The following is a 17,269-nucleotide window of genomic DNA, read 5'->3' on the forward strand; positions in this document are numbered from 1 at the left end:
CACAAACCAATTTAATTGTGAGTCATGGATTTTAGGCACCACAGCTAGATAAAAGCTTCTGGATGAGATCCAGCGGATATTCTCTGATTTCCTCCTGCTAGCCACGTACCTTCAATTCCAGACTGCACTCTTGAATCAGAATGGGACCTTAAACTAAACCATTCTATTGCCTTAGTTGGTATGTAAATGAGCTCTGCTGAAAATCACTAAACTTCTGTTGCTTTGCAACAGTCCCATAATCTGACATTCACAGTCCATGCAACCATATAGTAAATCAAAGTACTTGGATTTAGACATTTATACTGCAATCCTATGCAATTACCCCTGTCTCAGTCCACTGAAATCAGCGGGCTTAGACTGCTAGGAATCCTACTGTAGCATATTCAATGGGGCTTATTCTCAGGAGAGTGTTTTTAGGATTGCACTATTAGACTCTTTCAGACTAATGCAGAAGATAAAAGAGCTATTCAAAATTCAGTTAAGGTAAACAAGCCTATGTGGGTGCAGTAGAAGATGACCTCCCCTTAAGAACTTTGCTTTAGGCAATGGAATTGATATAATTAGAACCAATCAAAGCAGACATGAATAAAAGTGTCTTGTAGTGTACACCCTGCCATTTCACACTGTGGTGAGACTGACACTAAACTGGAAAATCCATCTGCAAACTATTGCTAAAGTGCATTGAAAATGCATTATCCAACTTGTGTGAAAGCACCCATTGAAACATTCATAGCAAACTGTATGACAATTATGCATTTTCAAGCTATCTTTCATCATAAGAACAAACATCTTCCTGGTTTTTAAGAGTGAAGGACAGCGTATTGTAAGTGAATACAACAAACAGCAGAAGGGCTAAAGCTGGAGGAGCTGTGAGTGAGGTGAGTTTGGTATGAAAACATATGTTTTTAATTTGTGAATGGCTGGATGGTTCCAGGTGGCAATAACGAATAAGTGCAAAGGCTCACCCCCTCTCAAGGATTCTTTCAAGTTCAATCCATGTCAAAGTATAAGCCTATCAAGTAATTTTCACTGTGAGAGAAGTTTATGCATATGGCCAATATTATATTATAATTATAACAAATCAAAATTAAATTGAAATATAATAGAAGAGACCAAACCTTAAGACATAATACAATGAGTTAGGCCTCAAATGCAGCTCTAGCACACCATGCCAGCCCATGCACACCATGATTCCAGGTAAGTGAGATACAGACACAAGTGAGAATGGCTAAAATAGCTGTAAGGAATTTAGATCTGGGCTCTGAATAAGAAGACAGAATAGGATATAATGGGACAGGTCCTCCAGTTCTAATGCTCCACAGAGGCACAGGGTGACCGACTTTCAGGTGTCAGAGACTATTAACATGGCCATTGGCATACCCTCAGAATTTACAGATGTGAAGGCTATTCTATATTTATGAAAAGTGATGCTGGAGATAACAATAATAATAATATTTAATTTGTATCCCGCCCTCCCCGCCAAAGCAGGCTCAGGGAGGCTCATAGCATAAGATAAAATACAACATTACAATAATAAAAGCACACTGGTTACACAACATACTACATAATACAATTCACATATATTATTACATTAAAACCATCTAATTAAAACCATTAAATTCAATTCCAGCAAATTAGTTTGGTGCTACAGTCTCGATGTTACTCATCTTACAATTTTACGTGATGACAGTACAGTAAGTTCCACATTAAGAAAAAGCCAACTGAAAGAGGGTAGTCTTGCAGGCTCTGCGGAACTGGGGTAAGGCTCTGCAAGGCCCGCACCTCTTCTGGTAATTGGTTCCACCAGTGGGGAGCTGTGATCGAAAAGGCCCTTTCTCTTGTAGCTTTCAGTTTGGCCTCCTTCAGCCCAGGGATTGTCAATAGATTTTGCGAACCAGATCTCAGTACCCCTGGATAACATATGGGAAGAGACAGTCCCTAAGGTAGGCAGGTCCTCGGCCATATAGGGCTTTAAAGGTAATAACCACCTTGTAATGAATCCGGTACACAATTGGCAGCCAGTGCAGTTCCCGCAGCCTCAGCCTCAGGGGAGGGACGGTGGCTCAGTGGTAGAGCATCTGCTTGGGAAGCAGAAGGTCCCAGGTTCAATCCCTGGCATCTCCAGAAAAGGGTCCAGGCAAATAGGTGTGAAAAGCCTCAGCTTGAGACCCTGGAGAGCCGCTGCCAGTCTGAGAAGACAATACTGACATTGATGGACCAAAGGTCTGATTCAGTATAAAGCAGCTTCATATGTTCATATGTATGTGCTCCCACTTAGGGAGTCCCAATAACAGTCTGGCTGCTGTGTTCTGCATTAGCTGCAGCTTCCGGGTTCGACACAGAGGCAGCCCCATGTAGAGGGCATTACAGTGGTCTAACCTCAAGGTGACCGTTACATGGAGCACTGTTGCCAGGTCGTCACGCTCCAGGAAGGGGGCCAACTGCCTCGCCCGCCTAAGATGAAAAAAGGCGGATTTAGCAGTAGCTGCTATCTGAGCCTCCATTAATAAGGAAGGCTCCAATAGCACTCCCAAGCTCTTAACCTTGCGCGCCTTGCATCCATCAGTAGCTAGAGCTGGGTGTCATCAGCATATTGGTGACAGCCCAACCCATACCTCCAGGCAATCTGGGCAAGGGGGCGCATGTAGATGTTAAACAACATTGGGGAGAGCACTGCCCCCTGTGGCACCCCACAATTAAGTGGATGCCTCTGGGACAGTTCTCTCCCAATCGCCACCCTTTGCCCCCATCAAGGAAAGAGGAAAGCCATTGCAAGGCCAGCCCCTAAATCCCCGCGTCGGCAAGGCAGCAGTTCAGTAACTGATGGTCAACTGCATTGAACACAGTCAATAGGTTTAACAACATCAGCACCACTGAACCGCCTTGAAATAGATGGCGCTGGAGGTCATCCACCAGGGCGACCAGCAATGTCCCCATCCCATGACCCAGGCGAAAGCTGGACTAGTGAGGATCTAGGACGGAAGCGTCATTCAGAAAACTCTGCAACTGTAACGCTACTGCCCTCTCAATAATTTTGCCCAAAAAGGGCAAATTTGAGACCGGCTGGTAATGTGCCAATTCAGCCGGATCTGATGTAACCTTTTTCAGGAGAGGGCAGACCACAGTCTCTTTAAGAGACGCTGGAAAAAGTCCCTCTGAGAGGGATCTATTTACGATGTCCCGTATAGGACACCTAAGCTCCCTCTGGCAAGCTTTAATTAGCCAGCAGGGGAACAAGTCCAGATCACAAGTTGTTGAGCATACAATAGAGAGGATTCTGTCAACTTCCTCCAAGCTAAGTATGTCGAAGCAATCCAGAACTGGACCAGAAGACAGGCACGGGGCCTTGAGTTCACATACTGTATCCAATGTGGCGGGGAGGTTGTGGCGGAGCTACGCGAACTTATCTACAAAAATTTTTGCAAAAACCTCACAGCCAATCTCTAATTCCCTAGCATTTGGCCTGCCTTGTGGCAGTGTTGTAAGATTCTGAATTGTCCTAAACAATTGCGCCGGGTGCAAATTTGCAGACGCAATCTTGGCCGCAAAGTAAGTCTTTGTGGCTTTGACTGCCATCTCATAGGACATCAAAAACTTTCTATAAGATGTTCTAGTTGCTTCGTCTCGAGTACGCCGCCATTGCCTCTCTAACCATCTGAGTCCTCGTTTCAGCTGTCGCAGCTCTGGGGTGTACCACGGGGCCAGTTTAATGCGAGGGCACAGAGGGAGTCAAGGTGTGATCTCATCAATGACTCTGGAGAGCCGATCATGCCAGGAATCAACAGGATCATCAAGAGAATCGCCAGGGATCCCGTAGAGCCATTTGGAACCGCTCAGGGTCCATCAGACTCTGCGGGTGAGCCAAAATAAGTTCGCCGCCCAAACGGGCTTGGGGTGGAACATCCACATGAGCCTTGAGGGCAAAGTGGTCCGACAATGGCACCGCCTCCGTAGTAATATCGTCCACCAAAACCCTGGCCACAAAGATCAAATCTAACACGTGTCCCGCCTGGTGAGTGGGCGATGTAATGAATTGGGAGAGTCCCAGTGTTGCCATGGATGACACTAGGTCCATCACCTGACTAGAGACTGCATCGTCAGCATGGACATTGAAGTCACCCAGGATCACAAGCCTTGGGTACACCAATGCCCAGCCTGTTACGGCCTCGAGCAGAGATGGTAAGGTGCTGGCTGGTATTAGGCGGATGGCACACCAGACAAATCGCCAACCCCTCCCCAACGTCCCACGCCAGACCGGCACATTCAATACCGTTGATCTCTGGGGCCGGGAGAGCCCTAAAGGAGTCTCTCGTATGAATACAGCCACCCCTCCCCCCTGCCCACTAGTCCGTGATTGGTGAAAGACTGAGGGAACCGTTTGGGAGAAGGCCACAGTCTCAGTCACGCAAGCCAGGTCCGCGTCCTGCTCGAGCAGAAACTCTCGGAGGACTGAGGTCTTATTATTTATGGACCTGGCATAGCATAACACCAATGATGGAGGTGAGTAATTCAACCTGGCCCCACTACCTATCACTGTCGGGATGGGACACAGACCGGAAGGTGGCCGAGCACCACCTTGTCTTGGTCTCCTTCCCTTGTATCGATGCCTGTTCCCACCGTCATACCTTCCCCTCCCCAGGAATACTGGAATCCCCAGACCTGTCATCTCCCACTGGTCTCTACTTCAGCCTCAACCAATGTAGAAAGCACAACTCACACCCTGCAATTAATTAACTCCCCAATCCTCTCTGTCCTTGCCAATCAATTCCCTTAATTTACCGACCTGCCAATTCTAAAAGTTAACCAACCAATTAAGCCCAACCCACAATCTCTCTTTTAAATTAATTAGCTAAAATACTTAAATTAATTCTAATGGCATTACTAATAATAGAAACCCTCCCCAACAAAAACACCCTTAATTAATTTGCCAAAAATATATATTCTATCTGAAAGCCAATCAATTCAACAATAAATTTCTCTATAAATTAGTTAACTCAAACAATTCATCGATTAGCAGTTAGATTCAATCATTATAAATTAGCAGCTCGGAGATAATTGGAGGTAGATGTTGTAACAAAATAAAGTGCTGCTATACTTCTTTAGTGCAGATTGTGCAAAATATCCTCAAAGTGCGGTTGTGCGAAAGCAGGGTCCCCAGTTCTCCAAAGTGCGGTCATGCAGAGAGGTGCAGAGTGAGGTCTTCATTTTTTCGTCCTTTCGAGCGCAGTCTTTAGCCCGTTGACCCCTCTGCGCAGCTTAGCAGACCTGGGGGGGGGGGGTAAAGGCCGCCACCCCTTGAGCCTCCTTGCCACGCAAACAAGGACTCCAGGAACTCCACTAGCTCCGCTCGTGGTCGACGCCCAGGACGGCTGTTTATAATATTCTCAGCCCAAGTCAGAGACACAGTAGTAGCCGACCACCACCACCGAAGGAAGCGCTGGTCGAATTGCAGCGAGCAGAAATGCTGCATCCACGGGTGTTTTCTACTGCCTTCCTGGCACCTCGTCTGGTGGTCCAGCTGCCACCGATGTCTCCTCTCTGATGCCCCGCTCTCTGGTGTCCGACCCCACTGGTGCCTGATGCTCCGCTCACTACAGGGCCCCACTTGGTCCCCCTCACCATTTGGCTCCACCCGGCCTCACCCCCACACCAGGTTGCGGTCACGGCAGCCTTCCACATCGGTGCCAGGCCCAAGTCACCAATATGGTAAGCTACGTTTCTTTGTCTCTCTGGGGAGTTGGAGCCCACCAAGTTCTTAAACTTTCGCCCCGCACCTTCCCCTAGCAGCATATTACTAGGTCCGTCATTAGAGCAGCTTTTGCAGGCGTGTGCTAGGCGTAATAGTTTGTTTCAGGAGCCCTAGCACCAGAGCTCCTGCCTTGTCGCCATTTTGGCCATATTGATTTGTACCAGGGATTTTTTTGAACAGGAACACAGTTCCAGCTGACTTGGCATCAGGGAGTGGCCTAACATGCAAATGAGTTCCTGCTCGGCTTTTTCCTTAAAAATGTTCTGTGTGAAACGACAATGACACGGGGGTGTGACCTAATATGCAAATGCGCTCCTGCTGGGCTTTTTCTATAAAAAAGCCGTGATTTGCATGGTGTGTACAACAAAGTGCAATGAACTTTTAGCATAATTTCTCCAAATCTGAAAAGGTGTTTAAATATCTGTGTTGCATACTTTGTACCTAAGAATAATTAAAAACCTAACTATGGTCTCATTATAACAACAGCTTGTAGCTCCTTCTCTTAAGGAAGTGCATACTGATTCTTTCAACTCTGTCAAATGTCCCTAACTACAGCAAGAATATTTTCTGTATTATTTAAATTAGCAAGTTCTGTCAATGTTCAATGATTTTCCTTTTGACTTATGAAGCTTACTAACTACAAGTAGCAACTATTTCATAGCTCTAGTTCTACAGAATAAGGTTTGTTTGTGTACTAAACAATTTAGCAATACATTGAGTGCATGCCCCCCCCCCACAATAACAACCTTTAATTACAAGTTTAAGCACCTTAAATCCTATAGATTTCATTTAAATCAAGGGAATAATGCACACCTGGACATCTAATTGCAAAAGAGTATAGATCTGTTATTTTTATAACTTTTAACATACTTTACCTTCCTTTTTGTTTCGACTGAATGAAATTTTATACCAGGTTCCATTATTGTAACGACGTTCTGTTTTAAGGGTAAGAGGACCAGAACCCAGATCAACAGTTAGTTTAACTTTGCCATCAACAAGTTCCAGAGACAAGAAATCCCTCTGCAAAAAAGGAAACAATGTTAGCAAATCAAAGAAACAATTTCAGGAATTTAAAAGGGAATTTGCCCTATAAGTTAACAAGTGTATTATCAAATTAAAGTATGAAAAGATTTTCTTTATGCTAAGGTATTGTTTTAAATGCCTGTTTTTAAAGAAAAAAACCCCAGAGAATTTCCTGCCCTTGGTGACTAGTGTAGTTATTTCTTTAAGAGATTTCTATGCTATCTACAGAGCCCTGCTCAAGGCAATTTATTATTTTCATTCTAAGGTTAAAAGAACAAGCCTTTAACAACAAGCCACTTTATAGCACTTAGTATTTTACAGTGCCCACACAGATTATCTTGTTAAAATCCATACAACAGCCTTGTAAGGCAGTCTGTATTACCATTTTCCTCTCACTGAATTGGGGGCTGTGCCTCTAGGGCTGCCAACCCCCCCTGATCCAGGCGGGGAATCTCCCGCCCAGGAGGCTCTCAACCCGCTGGCCCACACTGGGGGATGAAGAGAACTTGGCAACCCTATGTGGCTCTTACAGGAAGCTCATTAATTCATGGCACAGATTTCTTCATTCATAGCTCAGTCTCTTACCCACAGTGCTATAGATGCTCTGAAGCATGCAACACAAAATGGTAAAAGGAAGAGGCACCTACCGAATTAGAAATGACATTTACCTACCAACCACTTGATATATAGGAGTGTGAAAATAATATAGAAATAAATAGTGCACTCCTATCCAATGCAGAGTTACTCCACTATAAACCCATTCCAGTGACCTTAGACTGAAGTAATTCTGCATAAGATTGCACTGTTAATTAATCATACAGACAGTATTTATATTTTTAGAAAACCTTACTTCATAACATTATAGTCAGCAGAATAAAAGAACATGGACAAGTTTAAACATAAGAATATAAGTACAGCCTGACAGATCAGACTAGTGGCCTATCTAGCCCAACACTCCATTTACATTGTGGTCAACCAGTTGCCACAGAGGACCCAATACACAGGACACAGTAGCCAAGGCCATCTCCCAACGCTATCTCCTAGCATTGGTATCTCGATGCTTTCTGGCTCTGACTGTGGAGGTTCCCTTACCTTACCACAGCTAGTTGTCATGGCTGGATTTATCCTCCATGCATATGTCTAATCCCCCTTTAAAAACAGTTATGCTTGTGGCCATCACTATCTCCACTGGCAGTGAATTCCAGTTTAATTACCCACTGAGTAGTTGTCAGAGCTCACTGTCTGTCCTGAACCTACTTTAAACCAGCTTCACTAGGTACCCAAGTTCTAGCATGATGAGAGCGGCAGAAAAAACTCTGCCTGTCTACTTTCTCTACTCTGTGAATGATTTTATAAACCTCTATCATGCCCCCCTTGCCAAGAACCTAAACTCTCTAGCCTTTATTCATGATGTTTCAGTTTTTATTGTATGCCATTGCTTTAGTTTAGGGACGTTATTTTAGCCACAGCAGATCTTAAATGTGTTAGGTTGTTTATAGGACTGACTAACTAGCTTATACACCCCCTTAAAGCTAAACCAATTTTCTTACTGTGCCGTTAGAAGCCAGATATACTAAGAGTCCACTGGGTGAGAAAGTCCTGAAAAATACGATTATCTGAGTCACAGTGGAGCGAAGCGCCTTCTCCACTACTGAGTATCCACTGCCATCAAAATGGAATGCAGTGTCTTCATCCTGCATGCTAGGAAAGCAAAGGAAACAAAAGAGCTAAATAACAGCTTTCTTCCTAAACAGGCTCTGCTTACTATCAATGCTTGTGCTACTGGTGGTTGAAAAGCATGGGCTTCTGCTGGTATAATTCTGTAGAGGCCATAATGACAAGATGCCACACACTAAAAGGTTTAAGTTATAGTTCCAAGAAGGCATGTTTTCAAGATGGGTGTATCTGGGAATGCATTTGCAGCAAATTTAACTTAATTTTCCTGTCATTTTCATTAGCAAGACGATCCAAAACAGATTAAGAATGCACTTTAGAACGTTATTCTCCTAAAATCTTCAGTACTTCTGCAATGTTTGAATGAAAATATTTCAAAGCAGCTTGTAAATTAAGCCATACTTATTCTTTTTTCCTGTGGTAGAGCGACTGACATTTATAAAATAATCCTGTATCTCCCTCTTGTGGCTACAAATGATACTTATCCAGGAACAGATCCAGGTGAGTAGCTGAGTTGGCAAGAGCCTTCTCACCCTCCGTCTACCTATACGTAAGGGTTGGTGATTTCTGTTTCAATGAATCTGAGAGGTGTGTATGCACATAAAAGTTTATACCCAGAATAAAAGTTTGTCTTAAAGATGCCACTGGACTCAAACTTTCTTAAACTAGGAATAATTTTTCAAAATATGATTTATTCTCATACATGATGTTTATTCTTTATGCCTATTAAAAACTGAATGTCACAGAGAATAACTTACATGATAATATTTGAAGCCTTTCACTTGCAAGAAAGAAAAACATGTGAATTAAATAACAAAACGATCTGAATTTTTAAACCCTAGTCTGGTTTAGACAAATCACAATTTAGCTAACAGAACTATGTAGAAGACACACATGTGCTTCCTCTAAATACCACCCCCCAGTCCAATCTCGTGTGAAGCACTTCCTTTACTTCCTCATTCACTACAATTACTGTGGCATTAAAACAGGGCAACCAGGGACTGTGTCCAAATCAGAAGCACATGTCTTATGGCTAAACCACGGTTATGTCACTATATTAAACAGATACACAAACACACTCTTGCAAATTTACATGTGGTTTCTGTAAATGATATAACTAAAGCTGAATATGTGTGTATGTACTCACTTCTAACTTTGCGTATATTGAACAGTGGTATGTAATTTCAAAGTCTTCATATGGCATATTATAACTTTTATGTTGTACATAATACTCTGTTGATAATTCATAATAAAATAATGTATAGAAGTCCAGAGGGAGAGGATGGTTCACCAGTTCTCCGTCCCTGCATTAAAGCTGTACTTATGAAATCCTAATTTCAGCTATATATTTCAAAAGTGCTTCCGGCTCTTACCTTCCAAAGCATCCATTGCATTTGCCTTCCCTTTCAATGTAGTTCCAAAGTCCAACAGATCTGCCATTCAATGAGGCCTCACCCATACATCCCTTAAAATGTGTCACTTTTATGGCAGGTGATTTCTGTTACAGAGAAAATATATTTGGTGAATAAAATTACAAAGAAATTTGGAATTTATACAGGTTATTAGTGTTCAAGTTGAGCAAGATTAAACTTGATGCTATGCATAAATAAACATGAACAACAAAGGATATAACCAAGGTATTTGCACTAATATACAATCCTGCACATATTGATTTAATAAAAAGATAGAAATTACATAACTAACGTAAACTGATCAGTTAAACTGATAATTAGGACAGCTTCTGAGAAAAGAAATAAAAAAGTGAGGTATAAATAATCATGATGTACGCCACTGCATATTATTGACTATCACATGAAAACTAGAACAGCTTTTACTGATAACATTCTGTTATGTTAGTTCTCTATATGCAATATGCACAGCTTAATGGAAGAGGCTGTAGCAAATCACACTCCTGTATTCATTTATATTCCAATTATATCCTGCCTTCCAATGAAAAACACATAATAGCTTTCAGTTGTTTTACATATATGCATATGCACACATCAGTCTCTTAGATATCACACTGAAGCACATCTACTTTCTTTTCTGAAAGCATGACTAATCTTGTTCAGCTGTCACAGGGAAATTAAGAACATTACATTATATATTAACCAAAATAAAAATTAACTATAAGATGTTACAGCATAGATCATTCGTTTTCTCACCTTAATTTGTCCCCCAAGTCCTCCAATGAACATTACAGTTGATTGGTTTACATCCAGCACTGTAGCTGTCCCAGGAGACATGGCAGACCTTATAAAGGGTTTCTGAGAGGAGTTTGTCTCCTCTACACTTAGGGTTCCTGTTTTTCCAAACCTGATTTATCACAGACAATAAGAAACTGTTATTTTACTACAGAACTGTGTTATATATTTACACCTAATGAAAAGGGTGAAAGATACTAAAGATAGTTTGCATTATACAGAGTTGGCAGCAGCTTCTCTCCATCCAGTTGCACAAATGAACTCCAATTTGCAATAAATGGCTCTCTTTTAAGTTACCATTTTTTTCAAATTTAGTAGATAACTGTGTGAATCTGATGTTCCCCTAAGACATATAAATAAGACTCCCACTGCATCTCACCTTGTGATATGTATTCTGTGCCATTTGTTGTTGTTTATAGTAAAGTCAGAATATTCTAGTCTGGTCGATCCAGAGCCCATATCCCACAAGAAGGCCACCTTACCACGTCGCATCTCTACCGCCATGAAGTCAGTCTGAAACAATAAATAAATAAAAGGTTAGGTGATAAATACAATGCCAGCATGGCCAAAAGAACTACAATAGGAGTTATACAAAATAGTTTTTAAAAGAAAACTTTCCAATCTAGATAAGACCTTGCGCACATATGGAATAGGCAGCATGGTAGCAGTTTGAAAATGCAACCATATGGGCACCCTCCCAAGAAGAAAATCATATTTTCCTATGGCATTTGGTGAACCTGACTCACTTGGAAAAGGACAGGTTTCTTACCTGTAACTGGTGATCTTCGAGTGGTCATCTGTGCAGTCACACATATGGGTAATCCGCAGGATCAAGCCCATCTCGGAGAATTCAAAGCAATCCTTAAGCGTTATTTTTGGCGCGCCTTTCCCCTAGTCCCGGGGAGGGGGCAGCGACTGCGCATGCCCAGACGAGGGGGAGGCGGCCAGCCCACTCAGTTTCTTCCCGCCGCCAGATAGGTGTATAAAATGCAATGATGTGAAAGTCCAGCAGCGGGGAAGGCTGGGTGGGTATGTGTGACTGCACAGATGACCACTCGAAGATCATCAGTTACAGGTAAGAAACCTGTCCATCTTCATCGTGGTCTCTGTGCAGTCCCACATATGGGTGACTGGCAAGCTACCTTGCAGGAGGCGGGTGCTGGATCTGTAAAGAAGGTCTGCAAGTTAGAGTAGAATAAGCAGAATAACTTTGTACTCACAAAGGCCGCAGATGACTTCAGTCGAAGATTGATCTCAGCACAGCCTGCCCAAAGGATGTGTCACGCCGGGCACGAACGTCGAGAGCGTAGTGCGAGGCGAAGGTAGATGGGGACGACCAGACCGCAGCAGAGCAAATGTCCTCCATCGGAACGCCCTTACAGAAGGCTGTTGAGGTTGCGACCGCTCTGGTGGAGTGAGCTCGCAAGTGCTCAGGTACGGGCTGCTTAGCCAGTTCATAGCATAAAGATATAGTGGAGGAAATCCACTTGGAGAATCTTTGAGTCAAGATTCTGGCACCCTGATTATGGGTAGCATAAGAGACAAAGAGTCTATTGTCCTGTCGGAACTGCTTAGTCCTTTCGATGTAGAAGGCCAGAGCTCTACGTACATCTAGGTGATGCAGGGTGTGCTAGGCTGTGTCTGTAGGGTTTTGAAAAAACGCAGGTAAGACGGAAGGTTTCCCAAGATGGAAAGGCGATACGACCTTAGGCAAGAAGGCGGGATCAGGGCGCAGCACCACCTTGTTATGGTGGAAAATAGTATACGGAGGGTCCGACCTGAAAGCGCAGATGTCGCTTGCTCGTTTGCCAGTAGTGATGGCTACTAGAAGGGCAGTCTTCCACGTCAAAAGTTGTAAGGAGATGGAACCCATAGGTTCAAATGGTGGTTTCATTAACTGACTGAGGACCAAAGATAGACTCCAAGCAGGTTGTATTTTGTGAATTGGAGGGTGAAGGTGAAGGATTCCCTTCAGGAAGGCCTTAGTGGCGGAGTGCGAGAAAACAGTGGAGCCATCAATGCATGGATGGAATGCAGAGATAGCTGCCAGGTGCACTTTCAGAGAGGAGTGAGAGAGACCAGCCTTGGAGAGAGTCAGGGTGTAAGTTAAAATCTGATTGATATTGGCTGACTCAGGTCGAAAGGAATGTAATTCCGCATACTTAGAGAAACGTTTCCATTTGAGGTTATAGGCTTTCCTGGTAGCCGGTTTCCTAGCACTGAGGATGATATGACGGACTTCTGGTGTGAGAGTTAGGAATTGATTCTCCATGCTGTAAGGCGGAGGAGAGTAGGGTTGTGATGAAGAACCCTGCCCCTCTGCTGAGAGAGGAGGTCCTGAGTTTGCGGGAAGCGGTGAAAGAGACCGTGAGACAGCAGGAGGAGAGTGGTAAACCACGGTTGACGTGGCCACCAAGGAGTCACTAAGATGCAATTGGCACTGTCCGTCATGATTTTCTGCAATACTCTGGTAATGAGAGGAATTGGTGGAAACATGTACAGCATTGGGCTGCTCCAGGATTGCAGGAAGGCGTCCCCTGCTGACAGTGGAGACAGTTGGCCGCGGGTGAAAAAGTGTGGGCACTGAGTGTTCTCTTGCGTTGCAAAGGCATCTATGTCCGGCATACCGAACCTCTGAAACACGGGAAGGAGATAACTGCGGTTGATGGACCACTCGTGATCGTTGATGGGATGTCGACTTAGAGTGTCCGCCTGAGCATTTTGGACTCCGGGTAGATGCACTGCAGATAGGAAAATGTCCTGGGCAATGCTCCAGTGCCATAGGCTTAAAGCTCTCTTGCACAGTCTGATGGAAGCAGTGCCCCCCTGTCGGTTTATGTAGAAGACAGTTGCAACGTTGTCCGATGCGACTTGGACATGCTTGTTGTGAAGTGATGGAAGAAAGGACCGCAGAGCCCTGTGGACTGCCATCAACTCCAGACAGTTTATGTGAAGGGAGCGTTCGTATTCTGTCCATTGGCCTTGTACGGTGAGCTGTTCTAAGTGGGCTCCCCATCCCCACTTTGAAGCGTCCGTAGTGACAATCACCGATGGAGGAGTTCGAATAAAGGACATTCCCTTGAGAAGGTGATGGCGCACAGTCCACCATTTGAGAGACAGAATGATGTGAGCCGGGACAGTGAGCACAGTGAGCTGATGTTGACGCTGAGGATGAAAGGTCCTCACGAACCAAAGCTGAAGAGGGCGCATATGTAGTTTGGCAAACAGGAGCACAGAGGTGGTGGCGGCCATGAGGCCTAGCATCCTCTGAAAGGTGAAAGCTGTCTGGGAACGATGTAGGACAATGTCTCTGGCCAGAGACATGATGTGTTGTGCTCTGTCTGCTGGTAGATATGCCTTGCATGACAGAGTCGAAAGATGAGCCCCTATAAATTGAATGGATTGAGTAGGTGTTAGGTTCGATTTGGAGGCGTTGACTTGAAGGCCCAGAGTGGCCAAGAGGGACAGTGTCGTGGAGACATCGGACTGGAGCTGTTCCTTGGAATGGGAGACGACCAGCCAGTCGTCTATATAAGGGTAAATGGAGATGCGCTGTTGTCTCAGAATCACTACTACTACCGCCATGCATTTGGTGAACACTCTCGGGGCTGTGGAAAGGCCGAAAGGAAGGGCACGGAATTGGTAGTGTTGATCCCCTATGGCGAATCTGAGAAATCTCCTGTGATGATGGCTGATGGAAAGGTGAAAGTATGCATCCTGGAGGTCTATCGAGGCCATCCAAGCTTGTTTTGGGAGCAATGGGAGGATGGATTGGAGTGTGACCATCCGAAATTTCTTGTGATGAATATGGTGATTGAGTTTTCTGAGATCTAGAATGGGACGCAGGCCCCCGTCCCTCTTCGGAACGAGGAAGTAGCGGGAGTAGAACCCCATGCGATGGTATGAGGGGGGAATTGGCTCTATAGCTCCCTTGGCCAGCAAGGTTGCTACTTCCTGGAGAAGATGGGGTGACGGAGGAGTAGAGATGAACCTGCGGTGAGTTGGGATCGAATTGAACTCTATTGAGTACCCGTTTAGAATGATTGAGAGTACCCAGGAGTCGGATGTTATGGTTTCCCAGTTGTGGAAGAACGGCTGCAGTCTGATGTCCGAGCAATGAGGTGTTGGAAGGGAAGCAGGAGAGTCAAAGAGACTGCTTATTGGTGGGTGTTGTCTTCTTTGAGGTCTGAGGGCGAGCCCTTTGTTGGAATGGCTGCTTAGTCTGGGCAGGCCTGCGTCTCCAGGGCTCATTTTGACGTGGGGATCTGGACCGTTTGAAGTAATTGGGCCTCCAAGGTCGTTGTTTGGAGATGGATTGTGGCTGGGTGACTCCTAGCCGCTTAGCTCGTTTTCTGCTATCGTCAACGTTGGAGAGAATGTCATCCGTAGTAGCATTAAACAGTCCCAGACCATCAAACGGCAAGTCCTCAATTTTGAATTTGATGTCCGGCTGCAGAGAAGAAGACCTGAGCCAGGCGTGCCTGCGCAGGGCAATGGCCGAAGCTAATGTCTTGGAGGAGCATTGGGCTGCATGACGGGCAGTATTTATCTGCTGCTTGCTCACTCTAGAAAGTTCTTGCAGGGCCTGATTGGCTTGCTTTTGGGCAGCTTCCGGAAGGGCCGTGACCAAAGAGCTGAGTTGTGTTGTAAGGTTGTAGGCGTAAGCTGAAAAATATGCCATGTAATTATGTATCTTGGTAGTAGCAGTAGTGAGGGAGTAAATCTTTCTCCCAATGGTATCTAGTTTTTTACCCTCTTTCTCGGGGGAACAGGGTGCCTGGTTTGTTTGGATTTTGAGGAAGAGTAGACGATCATAGAGTTGGGAGCTGGGTGACTGAAGAGGAACTTGGACTCTGGCGCATGCACCTTGTATAGCGCCTCAACTCTCTTGGACGTCGGCGGAACAGAGGCCGGATTGTCCCAGGCTTCCTTTAGAGTTTCCAAATGGACTGGGAGCATAGGGAAAGATGATCCCATAGGGAGGTCCGCATGAACAAGGTCATAGACCACGTCAGAGACTCTTGGGACGTCTGATGTTAATTTCACATTAAGAGATGTAGCCATGTTGGAAAGAAGGTCAAGGTATGACTTAGGGCCCTCAGATGGAGAGAGGTCTGCCGGCTTGGCTATGTCAGAATCCGGAGAGTGGAGGTTTGAAGCTGAGGAATTGGATGATACAGATTGTTCAGCCTCCGAGTCGTCCATGGTGTCAACCTCTGGAGTTTTTCTGAGCTGCTCAGGTGCAGGAGGCTCAAGTGCAGGCGGTTGTGTCGGATTGATAGGGGATGGCAATTTAGGCCTGGGGTCACGGAACTGATGAGGAGACCAGTCTCGGTACCGAGGGCGGTCGCGCTCGCGGGAGTAATAAGGCCTCTCTTGGAGTCTGGAGTCTTCATGGGACCGATAGTGTTCTCGGGTGCGATGTCTGTAGGAGCCGGATGAGGGCGATCTATAGTATCTGTGGTATCTGCGAGGAGATGGTGATCTAGACCTCGAAGGAGAATAATAGTAATAATGGTCCCTGCGTCCACTTCGGGATCTATCATCTCGGAGTCGAGGGGTCCCTACGTCCACTTCGGGATCTATCATCTCGGAGCCGAGGGGGTTCTCTCGGGGTCGAGGGGTTCCTCGTTAACAACGGTGAAGTGATCGGTTGTAGCGTAGGGAGCTCACGGAAGCGGTCCTCGAGAGGAATCAGGCGCTGGCTCCTGGTCGAAGTCGGGGACTCGGTACCTAAGATTTGGTCTGGTGGTGACTCGTGTACCGATGGTAATCTAGAACTGATGCGCACAATCTCCAAAGGCGTGATGGCCGGAGTCGAAGTGGATATCGAAGCTGGGGTAGTCCGTGTCGAGGCAGCAGCAGTCATGGCGGGCCGAGGTGTAGGAGGCCTAATTATGACGACGGGTTCGAGAGGAAGTCGAATTGCGGCGTCGGGTTCGAGAGTCTTATGAGCAAGTTTTTGCTTCTTGGGAGACTTTGGATTCGAAGTGTCCTTCGGAGTCGAGGTCGAAGGGTCTCTCGGGGTCGACTCGGTACGATGCCGTTTCTTGGAGTTGTCAGACTTCTTGTGGTGTTTGCCGGATTTATGCTTGCTGGGAATCAGCGCCACGGAAGCAACCGGCTGAGTCGTTCCCTTTAGAAGTAGGGAAGACGGCGATGACTGCGAGGCTGCGGCTTGCGCCATTCCCGGGCGGAGAGACGACTCTAGCAAATGGCTTCTGAGTCTTGCCGCGCGGTTTTTCCTCGCCTGCTTGCCGAACTGGCTACAGTGCACACAAGAGTCTGTTCGGTGAGCCTCCCCGAGGCAGAACAGGCAAAGAGAGTGCCCGTCCGTAGATGGTAGCTTCGCTGAACAGCGAACGCACCTCTTAAAGGTAATTTTTTCTTTTTCCTTCCCTTCCATCTGCCCGGAAAGGGGGGGGGGAGAGGGGGTCGAAAAAACGAAGTAAAGAGAAAGATTTTTTTTTTTTTACGATACCAGAATGAAGAGAAGAGGAATCGGTGAAGAACGTAGATTAGAAACGGAAACGTAGACCAAGGAAAGGACTGCAATGAAGCGGGAGATCAGCGAGATAGGTGTTTTCCGGACGGCGGTAAAGAAGAAACTGAGTGGGCT

At 45.5% G+C, this 17,269-nt stretch overlaps 1 protein-coding gene across 1 annotated transcript in view; it reads right to left on the reverse strand.

Moving 5' to 3' along the window:
* LAMA1 (laminin subunit alpha 1) overlaps nucleotides 1-17,269 on the reverse strand; it is a 167,779-nt gene that overhangs the window by 33,083 nt on the left and 117,427 nt on the right. The window contains exons 46-50 of the mRNA XM_060243976.1: nucleotides 11,030-11,163; nucleotides 10,612-10,762; nucleotides 9,820-9,944; nucleotides 8,323-8,473; nucleotides 6,625-6,769 (exon numbers count right to left, since the gene is read on the reverse strand). Coding sequence (XP_060099959.1) covers nucleotides 6,625-6,769; nucleotides 8,323-8,473; nucleotides 9,820-9,944; nucleotides 10,612-10,762; nucleotides 11,030-11,163 — 706 coding nt within the window. The remainder of the gene's footprint in view (nucleotides 1-6,624; nucleotides 6,770-8,322; nucleotides 8,474-9,819; nucleotides 9,945-10,611; nucleotides 10,763-11,029; nucleotides 11,164-17,269) is intronic.

This window comes from Heteronotia binoei, chromosome 7 (genome assembly GCF_032191835.1).
Source record: "Heteronotia binoei isolate CCM8104 ecotype False Entrance Well chromosome 7, APGP_CSIRO_Hbin_v1, whole genome shotgun sequence".
NCBI classification, from domain to species: domain Eukaryota; kingdom Metazoa; phylum Chordata; class Lepidosauria; order Squamata; family Gekkonidae; genus Heteronotia; species Heteronotia binoei.